Raw genomic sequence first — 16,406 nt, 5'->3', positions numbered from 1 at the left:
AGAGGAAGGGAAGAGGGGGAAGGAAGAAGGGAGAGGGAAAGAGGGAAAAGTGGGGGAAAGGAAAAAGGGGAAAATGGGAGGAAAAGGGGGAAAACTGGGCGGGGGAGAACAGGGAAAAGAAAAGAGGGGGAAGAAAAGGGAATCCCACTGAGTTTTCATCTTGTTGCCAAGTGCCCCCAAGTCATCGTGGACTCTGTGCTGTAGAGGGATCCCCACTTTGCAGCCAGCTTCAAAAATACCTGTAAGAGTTCTTCACTGCCTTGATGAACTCCAATATTTTGGCAAAATGTTGTTAAAAAAAAGGAGAATAAAAGGGGGAAATCAGCCCCTAGAAGGTACAAAGTGAAGGTGCCAAACCAGCCAAGGAGCTCAGGAAAGTTCCCCAAAACCTTCCCCTGGTGCCTGAAGTTCCTGCAGCATCCAGGCTGTGAGGGAACACTGCTTGGGCTGTTGGAAAATGCTAAAAAGCTGCAATTTTGACGTTTTGGGTGCGGTTTTTTTGGACCTGGTTTTCTCGAAGTGCCAGTGCGGGGCTCAAGGTGCAGGGAGAAGCAGGAGGAGGGAGAGGAAAAGGAAAACAAAAAGCACAGATTTGGTGGTGATGCTTTAAGGATCTGTGAGAAAGAGGAGTGGGGAATTCAGTTTGATAAAATGAAAAATTAGGGAATTGCAGGAAGGAAAAAAAGGAAGAAACAAAAAGGGAAAAACTCCTCTTTTGAGTTGTTTCCTTTCTCAGAGCTCTTCTGGCCAGCACACCTCAGAAAAAATCTGGAACGTGTGTGAATCCATGCAGGGAAGAAGAGAAGGGAAGGGAACACTCTGTTTCCCCTTTTCTACATTCAAAAAAAAGGGAAAAAAAAGGGAAAAAAAAAAGCTTTTTAAACCAACCCAAAGCAGCAACACACTCTGAGAAACAAAAGCACCAAAACCATCAGAGGCTGAACCCAAGGATCTGCCCCTGGACGAACACCCAGCCTGCAAAACTTGTGGGGAAATTGGCTGAAATTCTGAATTTAAATCAGGTGCAGCTGCTAATTAAAAGAAAAACTTGTCAGCACCCCCAGGCTCCTGGAATTCCTGCTTTTCCCAGCTGGGAGGGGACAGGAAGGGACAGTGCTGGGAATTCCTCCCTCTGGACCAGGACTAGAGCAGGGAAATTGGCTTCTCCATTGGAGAAAAGAATGGGGGCTGAGCGAGGGGAGAGCAGAGCTGGGACATTCCCACAGCCCAAAAAACGACACAGAATCCGTGGCCACCACCTCCCCACACCCCAGGGTCTTCAGTTCCCAGGTAAATCAGGGAATGTGTCCCTGCTGGGCTCGGGGCAGAACTGCTGGGGTTGATCCCAGCTCCAGACTGCCCCAGGCCAGTGCTGGGGACAATCTTGTGCCAACACTGCAGTGCCACTGCCACATGCCCTGATTCCTAAGGAAATATTTGGCATCAGGAGCAGCTTGGTGCTCCGAAGAAGTGCAAAGACAAAAAAGAAAGGAGAAGGCTGCTCCTGCCCCCTTGTGCAATTCCTTCCATTCCCACTCATCCCCTCCAGCCACAACAGCTAAAGCACAGAACAACCAGGAAAGGACAGGTCTGAAGGGAAATCTGGGGTTTTTTCTTACATTATGGACTCTCTGGAAAGGGATTTTTTCCACCTTGGTTCGTGTAATCTATCATCAGAGGAGTCTGAAGTCTGCTCTGACTTCTGAATTAACAGAAGGGATGGATCACCCACCAAAAAAATCTCCATTTCCCTGAAAACTGATTGGAAAGGGGAGCACAGAGACCCTCGAGCCCAGCTGGAAGTGACTGGCACCGCAGGGCCAGCGCTGTGGTGCCCACAAGGGCTCGGCTCCAAGGGGGATTTTAGGGCTCAACAGCAGAGGGGTGAGTCAGTGAACAGAGTGACAGGACCTACCCAGCAGGTACCAGGAGGGACAGCCAGGACGCCCAGCTCAGCTCCCAGGGACAGCCCGGGCTGCAGCAGGGTTTGTTCTGCCACGGTGCACAGAGCAGAGGTAACACTGAGTGAAACGAGGGGTTTGGGAGGGTGGAACAGCTCCTCCCTCGGCGCCTGCAGCCCTGGAAAACGCTGCCTCTCCAGGGCAGGCAGCACGAGGACAGCACGGATGCAGCTGGAGTGGATCAGTTTGGGAATCCAGGCACAGCCCTTGCTCGGCGACACCGGCGGCACACAGAGGAAAATTCCTTCATGAAAGGGCTCACAACTCCCCTCCTCTGCTGCCTCCAGTCTTTGGTAATCTCAGAGGGACACCACAAACGAGGGACATTGATGCAGCTCCACCCAAAAGCAAGGAGATCCACGGAAAAGGGGCAGCATTGCCAGCCAGAGGAAACATTCAGCTTTCGGAGCAAGTGTAGTGTCCTGCTTTCACAGCCCAGGGGAATCTGGAATTCCCTACAGACTACACTGGGATATTGCACTTGGCAGAATGCAGGGAGCTACAGAACTGCCCCTTCCCAGATCCAGGGGGTCATTCCCAACAGCTCCAAGCCCCCTCTTCCATCTGCCCACGGAGAGCCAGGGGAGGAGCCAGGAGCAGCACAGGTGGGGTGGGGAGGCTCCACTCCTGGGGACAGGGTCCATCACAAGGCTGAGGCAGCAGCTGCTCTGAGGACTCAGCTCTGCACAACTGGGAATTTTTCACTTAGGGAACAGTTAGGCTTCCAAATTAAAAAGGAGGGAAAAAACCAATCCGGGAACAACAGGAAAAAAAAAACCCCAACAAACGGGCGAGTTCCCAGCTGCAGGAGCACGTGGGAGGCCGGGAAGAAGGAGCTGCTCTCTGCACACAAAGCCACTACCTCTCGAGGCCGGGGCCGTGCTGCAGCTTGCGGAGCAGGATCTGCGTCAGGTCGAAGGTGGTGAAGCTGATCCCCACGGCGATGGGGCCCTTCACCCAGTTCATGCTGAGCCCTTTGTACAAGCCCCTGACGAGTCCCTCCTCCCTGACGATGTCCTGCATGGTGAGCAGGATGGAGCTGTAGCTGTGGCCCAGCACGCCGGCCGTCTGCATGCGGCGCCGCACCACGTCCAGCGGGTACGAGGCCGACTGGCCGATGAGGCCGGCGCACGCCCCGAACAGCAGCCGCTCCGGGGGCGAGGGCTGCGCCTTCCCGCTGTGCTCTGGGGGGACACGGGTCCTTGGAATGCACCCACAGCCCGGGCACAGCGTGGAGGGATGCAGGGCTCCTTCCCGACGCTGCGCTCGGGGGCTTTCGCTACCCGCGTCTTGTTTCCCGCAAGCTGCTCTCCCGAGGTCCTGTTCCCCAGGCTGAGCTCCCAAAGTTTTGTTCCCAAGGTTCTGGTCCCCAGGCTGAGCTCCCAAAGTTTTGTTCCCAAGGTTCTGTTCCCCAGGCTGAGCTCCCAAGGTTTTGCTCCCCAAATTTTGCTCCCAAGTTGCTCTCCCGAGGTTTTGTTCCCAAGCTTTTGCTCCCCAGGTTGAGCTCCCAAACAAACCATTAGAAAGGGCCCCAAAATCACTAGAAAAGGTCCCACAAAACAAAATCCCGAGTGATGTCTCATTTACTGACAGTCTCAGGTACAACTCCCCAGGTCTTGCTCCCAACTTAGAGCACAACCAAGTCCCTCTCCACCTGGAAATTCCCTTTTTTCCTCCACAATTCAGGCCCAGCCTTCCTGCAGCTTTCCTCGTCCACAGCCCGGAGCTGCACAGAGCCCTCCACCCCAACTCCAGCCCCCCAAACCCTCTGGCACTTCCTGCATTTACCTGCGTGCACCTTCTTCAGCGTCTCGTAGGTGAAGAAGCTGAGGCCGGCGTAGGGGATGACGCCCAGGATGGTGGGGGTGAAGCCCCTGTACAAGGTTTTCAGCCCCTCCTCGCGGGATATCCGGATGAAGACGTGGACAATGCTGCTGTACCTGCCGTGGGGACACGGGGAGAGCAGACCTGCGCTGGTCAGCGGCTGGGGGCTCCCAGCAGGGCCCCCTGATGGATTCATTAGTAATTAATTCAGCTCTGAGCTCATCAGGCAGCTCAGAGGGGGTTTCAGCTCTCTTGGGCCTTCCTGGATGCAGCTGGCCTCCTGAACTGGTCTCCCAGTATCCATCTCCTCCCACATCCACGCCCCTGGACACTGAATCACTGCTCAGACCCCGGGGCTTTATCCCACCAAAGCCTCCCAGCAAGGAATGACCCAAAAAACAGCAATAGAACCAGGTGACCTTTTAAAAAACCCAGAAAGTTGTGTATGAGGCACTTACATCTCCTTGGGCGTGACAGCCATGCGGGCACGGACCATGTCCAGGGGGTAGGTGAGCATGGCAGCCGTGGTGCCAGCCAGGGAGCCGGCGATGAAGCGAGGGAAAGGCGTCAGTGCCCTGGAGAGGGGTGAGGGAAGAGACCAAACGTCACCTGCAGCTGCAAATCCCACCTGGCTGTGGGAACGGCACTGCTCTGCCTGCTGGGCATTCCCAGCCATCCCACAGCGAAATCCGTGGGGAGAGGAGGCTCAGGGCTCGGCTGGAGCATCCCCTCAGCTTCCTCTGCCTCGGAGCTTCCTCCTCAAAGGTTCCACCTTGGAGCATCCCCTCACAGCTTCTCTCTCAGAGCCTCCCCTTGGAGCTCTCCTCTCACAGCTTCCTTCCCTCGGAGCCTCTCCCTCAAAGGCTCCACCTCACAGCTTCCCCTCAGAGCATCCTCTCGGAACTTCCCCCTCAGAGCTTCCCTCACAGGTTCCCTTCAGAGCTTCCACCTCAAAGCTTCCCTTCAGAACTTCCACCTCGGAACTTCCCCCTCAGAGCTTCCACCTCGAAATTTCCCCTCACAGCTTCCCCCTTGGAGCTTCCCCTCACAGCGTTTCCCTCAGAGCTTCCATCTCAAAGCTTCCTCCCCAGAGCTCTCCCTCACCTTGGAGCTTCCCCATCACAGCTTCTCCTCAGAGGTTCCATCTTGGAGCTTCCCCCTCAGAGCTTCTCCTCACAGCATTCCCTTGGAACCTCCACCTAGGAGCTTCCCCCTCAGAGCTTCTCCTCACAGCATTCCCTTGGAACCTCCACCTAGGAGCTTCCCCCTCAGAGCTTCTCCTCACAGTTTTCTCCTCAGAACCTCCACCTCACAGCTTCCCCCTCAGAGCTTCCATCTTGGAGCCTCCCCTCACAGCTTCCCCTCCAGAGCTTCCCCTCACAGCTTTTCCCTTGGAGCTTCTCAGAGCTCTCCTCTTGGAGTTTCCTCCCCAGAGCTTCTCCTCAGAGCTTCCATCTTGGAACCTCCACCTCAGAGCTTCCCCCTCACAGCTTCCACGTTGGAGCTCCTCAGGAGCCCAGCAGGACCCCGAGCCCCGCCGCCTCTTACTTTCCCTGGAATCCGTAGTAGTTGCCCAGGATCTGCTTGTACTCCTCGTGGGCGCAGAACTGGATGGCGGCGTAGGGGATCACCCGCACCATGGTGGCCGAGTTCCCTCTCCAGAGGCTCCAGAAGCCCTCGTTGAGGTAGGTGTGATAGATCAGCTTGTACGCTTCCTGAGGGGACAAACCACCCACGGTGGGTTCCAGCCATGGGGAGCAGGGAGAGGGGAAAAATCATCCGTGGGGAGCAGGCCGAGGGGCAGGGGAAGCAGGAACCAGGGCAGGGAGCCGAGCCCACAGACAAACCCCCCCAATCCCCTGCCCACAGAGCTGTCATGGCCACCCTGGCACACCCACGCGCTTTAAAACACAGTTTGTGTGGAATAAATGGGTAAATAAATAGAAATTAATTAAAGGACAATATCAAAATTGCACTGTGCACTTGTTTTTCAGAGCATTTCCATCACGGATCCCAGAATCCAGCGAGGGCAGAGTGAAGCTCCATGCAAGAGCAAGGAAGGATTTTTAGATCCCAGCCTGCCTCGTTTTCCCTCTCAGGGAAGGCACAATTTGCACAAAACCCCTTCCCAAACCCAAATTCCTCCCTCTGGGAAGGCACAATCTGCACAAAACCCCTTCCCAAACCCAAATTCCTCCCTCTGGGAAGGCACAATCTGCACAAAACCCCTTCCCAAACCCAAATTCCTCTCTCTGGGGCCAGGCAGGAACATTAGGATCACAAACACCATGCATGGAAAAGCTGGAATGCACACAGAAAATGCACTCAGGAAGCCAGGAGAGAGATCAGATCCCAGATTTAATTCCCTGTAAATGCTGGAACAACTCCTGTGTGGTTGGGGAAGGGAATGAGCACTAGAAATGGTCCCGAGATCATCAGGAAAGGTCCCAAAATCACAAAGAATGGTCCCAAAATCACTACGAAACATCCCAAATCACTAGAAAAGGTCCCACAAGCACAAGAAAAGGTTCTATAAACAAAAAAAAAAATCCTATAAACACAAAAAAGGTCCCCAAATCACCAGGAAAGGTCCCAAAGCCACTAAAAGAGGTCCCAAGAGCCAAAGCCCTGAGTGATGTCACATCTGTTGTCACATCACAGGCACAACCTGGAGTTTGAATCCCCCCAGCAATCACTGTCCTAATTAATCCTGTAATTAAAAACACTATTCCCAGTCTTTCCCTCCATGTTTTCATGGACAGCTGCTAATAAATCCCCAAAAAAGTAAAACAGCAACAAAAGATTAATTAAACATTTCAGATCGACAGCAGACAGACATCACCTTACCTTGGCAGAAAATCTTTTTGAAGACACTAAAAATAAAAACAACAACAAAAAAAAAGAAGATCAGGGCTTGCGAGGCATAGAAATAAATATTGATCCATGAATCCCTAAATAAGGGATAAATAAACAGGTCTTTTGGCTAAAGGGATAAAAACAGAAGGAAAAGAATGAATGCAAGAGGAAATAGAGATTCTTTGTCTCATAAATGCTCCCATAATTTAGCACAAAATTCCATTTTTTCCCCCAGCTGCCTGTTAGGAAAATGCAGTTTGTGCAGAATAAATGAATAAATAAAAACAATTAATGAAGGAGAAACATCAAAGTGCACTGCTCACTTGTTTGTCAGAGCAGTTGCATGGCCAGAGCCCGGGCTAATTCCAGCAGCAGCGAGGGCAGAGCAGCTCCACGCAAGAGCAGCTCCATCCCAAACTCCAATCAACCCTGATTTTTGGTTTTTCTCTCCTTTCCCTTGCATCCATCCGAAGTGACAGCACCTCCTTATCCGTGGAAGGCACGAGGCAGGCTTTGGGAGGCAGGATTTGTTTGGCAGCTCTGCCAAAGGAAGGGCAAACCCTGCCTGGAGAGCTTTAATGAATGTGGCTCCAATTAAGGGGCTGCAGCAGCTCCTGCCTCGCTCGTCTGAGGCTCTGGGAGCCTCTCGAGTGCATCCAACAATTCCATGCAAATCCACTTTTCCCCACTGCTGCTCCTCGGTGCAATTCAATGCTTTTATTTGGAATTTTTTTTTTTTTAAGGAATAAAAACTACCTCGATGAACAGTGATGGTTATCAAGGGGGTTTTGTTCCTTTAAAAAATATTCCAAATAATAAAATGATTGAGTTGTTGGGATGGTTTGGGCTGGGGAAGCTCATCCACCCCTCTGCCATGGACACTTTCCACCATCCCAAGCCCCATTCCTAACTCCAGGCATCACTTTGATGACCCAAAGATATTTTCCTTCCTCACACACAGGGAACAAAACCCCTTAGGGCAGCAAGAACCTAAAAAAAAACCCCAGATCCCTAGAAATTGCTCCCATTGGAAGATTTCAATGCCATCCTCTCCAGCCCCTGGGATGGGCTGAAGCACACAGGGATTTTTAGGAATGTGGCCTGCCCAAATTCCAGGTGATCCCCTGGCTCAGCCCAGCTCTGTGCCTTCCCTCTCATCCCTGCCCCTGACGTTTCCACCCTAAAATGAACCTGGCTGTGTGATTTGGGGGGGAAACCCAAAAATTCAGGTGCCAGGGGCAATCCCAGCCCCCTGACCCACATTGCAGAGCTCCTTGCTGTGCCCAGAATGAAAATCATGTGAGCAGAAATCAATTCTGAATTAAATGTCAGCCAGGGATTAGGCTGAGCCCCACTCAGTTCATCTGGGACGTCACCAGGATTAAAATTCTTGGCTTTCCCAAATGTCCACTGAATTAAAGGCCTGTGCTGTTCCCCTTGGGATAACTGGAGGAATTGCACTGCAAGAGATCCCAAAATCCCCAAATCCTGCTAAGCACAGGGAAATTCTCTGTTCCACTCAGAGGAATGTCATTTTCTGTGACAATCAGGGGTGCCAGAGCACACACATCCAGGCATGCAGCAGCTCCAGGGCCTGCTGCCTCCCATTTTGGGCACAATTTGGGCACCCAGCCCTCAGCAGGGAACCCCCACAGCCCAATTCCCCTTCCCAGAGCCTCCACATGTCCAGGGGAATGAGCTGGATGAGCACAAAGGGCTCAAAGTTAAAAACAAACCGGGAAAAAAGCCCAGGGGACCCACCTTGGAACATGATTTTTGTCCTGTCCAGAGGAGCCACTGCAGTTTTAGCCACAGCCCCAGCCAGAGCCCCAGACATCAGGGAGTTCAGCACCTTCTTCTGCTCCTGGTTATCCTGGGGCAAAAGCATTGGATAGAGGAGAAAAAAAATAAATCAATGCCACAAGGAATAATATTTCACCTGTTCTGCAGCATTCACCCCGGGGCCAGGATTTGGGTCAAAATGTTTCACTGAGTTTCCAGCACAGTGAATTGCTGGTTGGACTGTGAGGCAAAATTCCAAGCATTCCTCTTGCATGTGTTGTTTTCTCCCCGATATTTCCCTTTCTTCTCCCTCCCCACGATTTTTAGGCATGGGCAGAAGGGAAGTTTCTGGAAAAGAAGCACCCAAGCCCTATTCCCACACCATTCCCAAGCTCCTGAGGGTAAATCCAGGCACTTTTCCCCCTCTGATGGGTGGAATGAGAGGGATTTTGCCGCTGGAATTCCTGCCACAGCTCATATTTATAAAATCAGGATTTTTCTCCCACAGAGAGCAACAACAACAACAAAAAAGCCACAAAATGTAACCCCGTGGAGGCTGTGGAGGGAGAACAAGCCCAGGCTTGATGTGTGAACTTTTGACACTGGGTGGAAGAGAGAAGTCAACATTTTCCTTGTGTTTCCCAACCCCAAAGTTAATGTTTATGACCCAAAACCCCTGGATCAGCTCAATTCCCCCTCCCCAGCCGTGCAAAGTGAACTTCAGCCCCAGATCTGGGTTAAAACCCAGCAAGGCTGGGAGGCACCTCCCTCTTCCTGAGGCTCCAAGCAGCCCAGGAGCAGGGAAAGCCTGGAGGGGTGCTGCTGGAGCAGTCTGCCACCTCAGCCCGGGCTGGGAGTGGGACTGGCACTGGGAACTGCCACTGGGAACTGCCACTGGGAACTGGCACTGGGATGTGCCCTGTGTGCCACTGGGAATAGTCCTGTGTGCCACTGGGATCTGCCCGGTGTGTCACTGGGAACTGTCCTGTCTGTCACTGGGAATGCCCTGTGTGCCACTGGGAATGGTCCTGTCACTGGGATCTGCCCTGTGTGCCACTGGGAATGGTCCTGTCACTGGGATCTGCCCTGTGTGCCACTGGGAATGCCCTGTGTGCCACTGGGATCTGTCACTGGGAATGCCCTGTGTGCCCCTGGCAATGCCCTGTGTGCCCCTGGGATCTGCCCTGTGTGCCACTGGGATCTGCCCTGTCTGTCACTGGGAATTGCCCTGTGTGCCCCTGGCAATGCCCTGTGTGCCCCTGGCAATGCCCAAGCCCTTCCCAAGGGGATGGGAAGCCCTGGATCCCCTCACCCCCTGGACTGCACAAACTGCAGCTTTGGGAAGTCCAGAGCTCAAACCCAGACTGGTTTGGGGTGGAAGGAGCTCAGAATTCACCCCATTCCACGGGCAGGGGATCTCCCAGCAGCCCAGGCTGCCCCAGGCTGGCCCTGGGCACTCGCAGGGATCCTGCTCAGGGAACCCCAGCCCAGCCAGCAATTCCTTCCCCAAATCCCCACCAAGTCCCCACTCCCCGGGTCCTGTCCCTTGGCCCAGCCCCTGCTCTCACCTCGGCAGGAAGGCGGGCTGGGACGGGCTCCACATCCCTCTGGAATCCCACTGCACCTTCTCTCACACCATTACCCATACCAGTCACACTTGCACGGGGCCAGGAGAGCTGCAGCTCCTACATGCAACCCAGAAACCAAAGGGAAAATGTCAAAAATGGGAAATATCCTGGTGAGACAGCACGGGCAGGGGAGTGACCCGCCCCCAGGGCCACTTTCAGCAGGAAATCCCTCTCCCAGTTCCCTGGAAAAGGGCATTTCCAGGATCCTTTCCCTTCCTCCAAGGTGGAAATGGATTTTTAGGGGGTGCCAGATAAAAACTGTGCCACTCCTGTCAAGCCTTCTCACCCCACAAAGAACTCAGCTGCAATAAAACACCAAAAGATCCAGAATTCCAGGGAAAAGGAGCAGATCCTGCCCCCTCAGTGTGAATTTTGGCGTCTCCTTGGGACTGCTGAAGGAGACACTGGAGAAGGGAGGTGGAAATTTAAAATATCCATAATTTCCAGGGAAAAGGGCAGATCCTGCCCTCTCCCAGAGAGCATTTTGGTGTCTCCCTGGGACTGCTGAACAACAACACTGGAGAAGGGAGGTGGAAATTTAAAACCCTCTGGAAAAAGGGGAAAAAATAGTGCCAGGAATGAGTCCGCAGGGCTGGCAGGAGCGAGGGGAGTTATTTTGGGAAGAGAGGGACCCGGTGCCTCACACGTGCCACCAAGGCCGCTCTGGGTGGATCTGCTCTCCCAGGACTGCCTCTCCTCCCAGGGGGTTTGCACGGGTTTCTCCTGCTCTGAGATGCCCCAAACCCAACCCACAGGAGGAAAGGTCAGCCTGACCTTGGCTGCAGAGTGGGATGAAGGAACAATTCTATTTAAATGGAAGAATTCTCTTTTTTAGCTCTGACTTTCTGAGATTTCTGCCTTTTATGCTGCAGCTTTTCCAGCCTGGAATCTCCAGGGCTGGAACTGCTGCTGTGAAAACCCTGGAGCTGCTGACAGAGGGGCTCTGCAAGGACAAAATTCACTTTTCTGAGCCACTGAGCTGCTCCAACAGCCCCAGCGTGGAAGGCTAAACCCTCCAAGGGGTGTTTGATTAGGAAATGAGAATTCCTGAGTTCAGGCACTTCTTGCCCCCAGCACTTCCCCTCCCCCTGCTGCCTGTGGAACCTTGGGCACAACATTTCGCTCACGTGGGGATCAAAAACCATTCCCAGCCTCTTTCCCCCTTTTTTTGGCAGTCTCGGGTGCTTCATGCCTGTCAGCACCTCTGGGACGTGCTGACTGCTGCTCCCAGGCCTGGCAGCAGGCTGCAAACACAAAGCTCAGCCCTGCCGTGACCACTTCGGGAGGAAGGAGCCCCATCCTCGCTCCAGAGTGGGGAGAGCACACCTGGAGAACTTTAATTAGCCCGAATTAACGATGCTTTGGGTCGGGGAGGGCTTTTAGGATCATCTCATCCCACCCCACACTTCCACCACCTCGAACTGCCCTGGCCTGGCCTTGGGATTCCTCTGGGAATTCCATTCCCACCAAAACTCCTTCCCACAGCCAGAATTCCTTCCCAGCTCATTATCCCAGAATTAATGATGCTTTTAGGGAGGACTTTCAGGATCATCTCATGCTCGAGCTGCTCCAGCCCAGCCTTGGGCACTTGCAGGGATGGGGCAGCCACGGCTCCTCTGGGAATTCCCTCACCCCCAAAATCCCTTCATCCCCAAATCCCTCCCCACAGCCAGAATTCCTGCCCAGTTTCCCAACTCCACGCTCCCCTTTCCCCTTCCCTGCCCCTCCAGGCCCCTGGGAATTGCCTCCCTCGGTTTTGTTGTCCCCCCAAAGCTCCTCCTGGCTTCCCAAAACTCTGGGAAATTTGGGGAACCCCAAACCCAGGGATTCCCAACCCCTGAGGGTGTTTTGGGACCTCGGGGGGGATTTAATGGGATACAACACCCCACACCCTGAACAGCACTGCTGGGAAAGCTCCCTCACCCACCCCAAGCCAGCAGAAACCCCACAGGCACCAGCAGCAGAGACCATCTGTCGTCATTATTAATTATTTCTAATTATTATTAATTGTTTCTAATTGTTTCCAATTAATTCTGCTTATTCCCAATGACCTGCAGTCACTGCCTCCCCTTCTCACTCCCCCTTATCTGCCAGGCCTGGAGAAGTTGTAAAATTCCCTTTTTTGGGTGAAAGGTGAAGGAAACCACAGGTGCAGAATTAGCCCTGCCCTGCAGTCAAGGAATGGAGGCCACAGTATCAGATTTATCCTGCCAAAAATAACCCCAGAAACAGAAATGGAGCTGCAGGGCTCAGGAATGCAAAACGCAACTTTCTGCTAAAAAAACCATTGAGAAAGACAGGCCTGGAAGGGAAACTGCCAAATGAAATGGTGCCACTGAGGCTGGGATTATCTCCACAAACACAGAGCGATTGTTCTGGCTATTCCCATTGTTCTGGTTATTCTGGTTATTCCCATTATTCTGGTTATTCCCATTGTTCTGGTTATTCTGGTTATGCCCATTATTCTGGTTATTCCCATTATTCTGGTTATTCCCATTATTCTGGTTATTCCCAATATTCAGATTGTTCTGGCTATTCCCATTATTCTGGTTATTCTGGTTATTCCCATTATTCTGGTTACTCTGGTTATTCCCAATATTCAGATTGTTCTGGTTATTCCCATTATTCTGGTTATTCCCAATATTCAGATTGTTCTGGCTATTCCCATTGTTCTGGTTATTCTGGTTATTCCCATTATTCTGGTTATTCCCATTATTCTGGTTATTCCCAATATTCAGATTGTTCTGGCTATTCCCATTATTCTGGTTATTCTGGTTATTCCCATTATTCTGGTTATTCCCATTGTTCTGGTTATTCTGGTTATGCCCATTATTCTGGTTATTCCCAATATTCAGATTGTTCTGGTTATTCCCATTATTCTGGTTATTCCCAATATTCAGATTGTTCTGGCTATTCCCATTATTCTGGTTATTCTGGTTATTCCCATTGTTCTGGTTATTCCCATTTTTCCCTGGGAGCTGGGAGCAGCAGCAGGGCCCGGGCAATGTCACACAGAACAATTATTCAGATTATTCTCATTACTCTGATTATTCCCATTATTCCCATTATTCGATTATTCCCATTATTCAGATTATTCCCATTATTCCCATTATTCCCATTATTCGATTATTCCATTTTTTCCCACTATTCCCATTTTTCCAAGGGATTTGGGAGCAGCAGCAGGGCCCTGGCAATGTCACACAGTGCAGTTATTCAGATTATTCAGATTATTCTCATTATTCTGATTATTCCCATTATTCCCATTATCAGATTATTCCCATTTTTCCCATTTTTCCCCTTTTCCCCTGGGAGCTGGGAGCAGCAGGGCCCGGGCAATGTCCCCCAGCTCTGCTCCCCAGCCCTTCCTTATCTGCAGAGCTTTATCTCAGCCAGGGCACAGCTCCTGGGGCAGCCACCAACAAAAACTTCTTTTTCCAGGAAACAAAACCACCCCCAACCCCTCCCCGAGCTCCAAAAAGTTGGGGGTTTTTGGGGTTTTTTTTTTTCCCAAAGAAATATCCTAAAGAAACAGTGAAAAAATATTATTAAATCATGTTTTTCCAGAAAATAATTAAATTTAAATTTAATTTTTTCCAGAAAAGAAACTAATTTCTGTGTTCCCACCCCAGCACAGAAATCTGCAGCAAATAAACAAATAAAAATTAAAAATAAACAATTAAAAAATTAAAAATTAATTTCTCAAAGCCTGCAGGAGGCCCCCAAAGGGAGAAATGGCAGCAGAGGGGGGTGAAATTTGAATTATTTGGGATTTCAGCAGCCCTCAGCTCACACAAACTGCCAGGAAGTTCTTCAGCACAAAAAGAGTGAGGGCAGAGCAGCTGAAATCGCCTCTGAGAAACAAAACAAACCCAAAAATAAAAGAAAAGGAGAATTGAGGAGCCCCACGTGTGCCAAGGAAATCCATCCCTGCCTGGAGCCCTGCCCAGAGCTCAGGGCTTGCATTCACCACCACCCCTGCAGAGCCCGGGGAATGGATTATTGCCTGGGAAAAGGAACTCTCATCGGGTTATTTTCTGGGAAAAATTTAATTTTGGTTATTTTCTGGGAAAAAAAAAAATTAATTGAATTATTTTCTGGAAAACTGAAACTTAAATTGGATTATTTTCTGGAAAAAAAATTAAATCTAAATGGAATTATTTTCTGGGAAAATTGAAAATTTCAATGGATTATTTTCTGGGAAAATTGAAAATTTCAATGGATTATTTTCTGGGCAATCGAAATTTCAATGGATTATTTTCTGGGCAATCAGGTCGGACGGCGCTTCACCTCTGGGTGTGAAACAGCAGAACAAAAGTGCATTTGCAGAGCTCCGCAGTCCCTCCCTCCCTCCTGCCCAGGGATTCCTTCCCAGGAATTCCCCAGGAGCTCCTGCAGGGCCCGGCCTGCACAACTGAGGGTGTTTTATTTTTATTTTTATTTTTAATTTTTATTTTCTGGCAGCAAACCTGTCTGACCTGTCCCAAAGCCATCCCAGCTCAGGGCTCTGTGCAACCTCCTGAGGCCAAACCTGCCACAGCAAAACCACCTGGGCAGGGCAGGGAGGGAGCAACCAAAGAAAACCAATTCCATTTAAAAATGCAGTTAAATCCAAAATGAAGCTCCTGGGGTTGGCACATTCCCTGGCCAGAGGATTCTGCTGAAATCCAACCCCGGGCCCTCTTTGCTCAGACCCCAAGCAATCATGTGAGAAAAAGAAATAAAATAAAATAAAATAAAATAAAATAAAATAAAATAAAATAAAATAAAATAAAATAAAATAAAATAAAATAAAATAATCCAAAATTGAATTCTTGGGGTTGCCACACTCCCTTGTCAGAGGATTCCTACTGAAATCCAACCCCAGCCCCTCTTTGCTCAGGTCTCAAGCAATCATGTGAGAAAATAAAGATAAAAACACTAAATAAAATAAATAAAGAATTAAAGAATAAAATAAAAATAAAAATAAATTAAATAAAAATAAAATAAAAAATTAAAATAAAATAAAAAATAAAATAAAAAATAAAGTAAGAAAAATAAAGTAAGAAAAATAAAGTAAGAAATAAAGTAAAAATAAAGTAAAAAAATAAAGTAAAAAATAAAGTAAAAAAATAAAGTAAAAAAAAAAAAAAATAAAGTAAAAAAATAAAGTAAAAATAAAATAAAAATAAAAGAAATAAATTAAAATGGGTGGAAGTGCCCCAGAAACGCGCTGGGAGCACGGGGAAAGCTCGGGGGGAGCAGCCAGAGCACCGCAGGCCAGATGTCTGCAGCCTGGAGGGAAAACACCTCCAGACACAGGAAAACGGGGAAATCCAAAAAGGGGCAGAAAAAATGGGGGGAATCCATAAAGAGGCAGAAAAAAGGGGGAAAAAATCCAAAAAGAGGCAGAAAAAAAGGGGAAAAATCCAAAAAGACACAGAAAAAAGGGGGGGAAATCCCTAAAGACACAGAAAAAAGGGGGAAAAGTCATGAAGACAAGGAAAAAAGGGGGGGAAAATCCATCAAGACGCACCAAAAAAATGTGAAAAAATCCCTAAAGGCACAGAAAATGGGAAAGGCCGTGGACACACAGCCCCGGCCGGAGCAGGGACCGGAGCCCGGGCCATCCCCAGCCCGGCCGGAGCAGGGACCGGAGCCCCGGGCCATCCCCAGCCCGGCCGGAGCAGGGACCGGAGCAGGGACCGGAGCAGGGACCGGAGCCCCGGGCCAGCCCCAGCCCGGCCGGAGCAGGGACCGGAGCAGGGACCGGAGCCCCGGGCCATCCCCAGCCCGCCGGGGCTCCCGGGAAGGCAGAGCCGGGACGGGCGAGGGCTCGGAGCTCCTGACCGTAAATAATCCTGTGTGCACAGCCGAGATCCCCGCCGTGCCCCGAGCCGGGCCTGAGTCTCGCTTCTCGGGGATTGAAAGGGACACAAAAAATGGCATTTATCGTCTGGCAGGGCAGGGAAAGGGACACCGGGGGCGGCAGGGCAGGGAAAGGGACACTGGGACACAGGGAAGGTGGCAGGGCTGGAAAAGGGACACTGGGACAGGCTGGGGAGGTGGCAGGGCACAGAGGGGGACACTGAGACAGGCTGGGGAGGTGGCAGGGCACAAAAGGGACACTGGGACAGGCTGGGGAGGTGGCAGGGCACAGCGAGGGGCTGGCAAGGCGGCCGCAGGGCAGGTTTGGGCTGGGAAAGCGTGGGAAAGAGGGAAAGCAGGGGCTGGAAAGGCAGGGAAAACAGGCAGGGAAATAGGGAGAGCAGCGGGGAAAGCAGGGAAAAGGGAGCGGGGAAAGGGAAAAGGAACCAGGAGGAAAGCAGGGCAAAACAGCAAGGAAGGCAGGGAAAAGGGGCAGGGGGGAAAGGGGCAG

At 51.0% G+C, this 16,406-nt stretch overlaps 2 protein-coding genes across 4 annotated transcripts; one reads left to right on the top strand and one right to left on the bottom strand.

Annotated features, from left to right (window-relative positions):
* Positions 1 to 300: 300 nt before the first annotated feature.
* Positions 301 to 10,225, bottom strand: SLC25A42 (solute carrier family 25 member 42). 3 transcript variants are annotated; one of them, XM_039702357.1, is made up of 7 exons: positions 9,992 to 10,225; positions 8,403 to 8,514; positions 6,633 to 6,658; positions 5,334 to 5,500; positions 4,244 to 4,360; positions 3,750 to 3,929; positions 301 to 3,145 (listed from the first exon to the last, which is right to left on the bottom strand). In XM_039702357.1, exons 1-7 carry the CDS (start codon positions 10,067 to 10,069, stop codon positions 2,638 to 2,640), a joined length of 1,188 nt encoding a protein of 395 aa, XP_039558291.1. In that variant the 5' UTR covers positions 10,070 to 10,225; the 3' UTR covers positions 301 to 2,637. The 3 variants fall into 3 exon arrangements, with proteins under 3 accessions (XP_039558291.1, XP_039558292.1, XP_039558293.1); XM_039702358.1 differs by having other exon boundaries at positions 301 to 2,978; positions 3,750 to 3,901; XM_039702359.1 differs by having other exon boundaries at positions 2,773 to 3,145; positions 3,750 to 3,901.
* Positions 10,226 to 11,896: 1,671 nt separating this feature from the next.
* LOC120499006 (prisilkin-39-like) lies at positions 11,897 to 14,285 on the top strand. Its single transcript, XM_039702356.1, has one exon. The coding sequence runs from the start codon at positions 12,378 to 12,380 to the stop codon at positions 13,584 to 13,586; it is 1,209 nt and encodes a 402-aa protein (XP_039558290.1). The 5' UTR covers positions 11,897 to 12,377; the 3' UTR covers positions 13,587 to 14,285.
* The last annotated feature ends 2,121 nt before the right edge of the window (positions 14,286 to 16,406 follow it).

The sequence above is a fragment of the Passer montanus genome, unplaced genomic scaffold (genome assembly GCF_014805655.1).
Source record: "Passer montanus isolate IOZ18808 unplaced genomic scaffold, ASM1480565v1 scaffold156, whole genome shotgun sequence".
Taxonomy (NCBI): Eukaryota; Metazoa; Chordata; class Aves; order Passeriformes; family Passeridae; genus Passer; species Passer montanus.
The sequence above is the reverse complement of the archived record's forward strand: the minus strand, read 5'-3'. Positions and strand labels throughout refer to the sequence as shown.

What these genes read in the sequence shown, in the direction of transcription:
- SLC25A42 (XM_039702357.1), bottom strand. Translation starts at nt 10,069, where the DNA reads ATGGGTAATGGTGTGAGAGAAGGTGCAGTGGGATTCCAGAGGGATGTG. An exon ending in CAGCCCGCCTTCCTGCCGAG is followed by an intron (nt 8,515 to 9,991) that starts GTGAGAGCAGGG and finishes CTTTTGCCCCAG; the next exon opens with GATAACCAGGAGCAGAAGAA. An exon ending in GCTGTCACGCCCAAGGAGAT is followed by an intron (nt 3,930 to 4,243) that starts GTAAGTGCCTCA and finishes TGACCAGCGCAG; the next exon opens with GTCTGCTCTCCCCGTGTCCC.
- LOC120499006 (XM_039702356.1), top strand. Translation starts at nt 12,378, where the DNA reads ATGGTGCCACTGAGGCTGGGATTATCTCCACAAACACAGAGCGATTGT.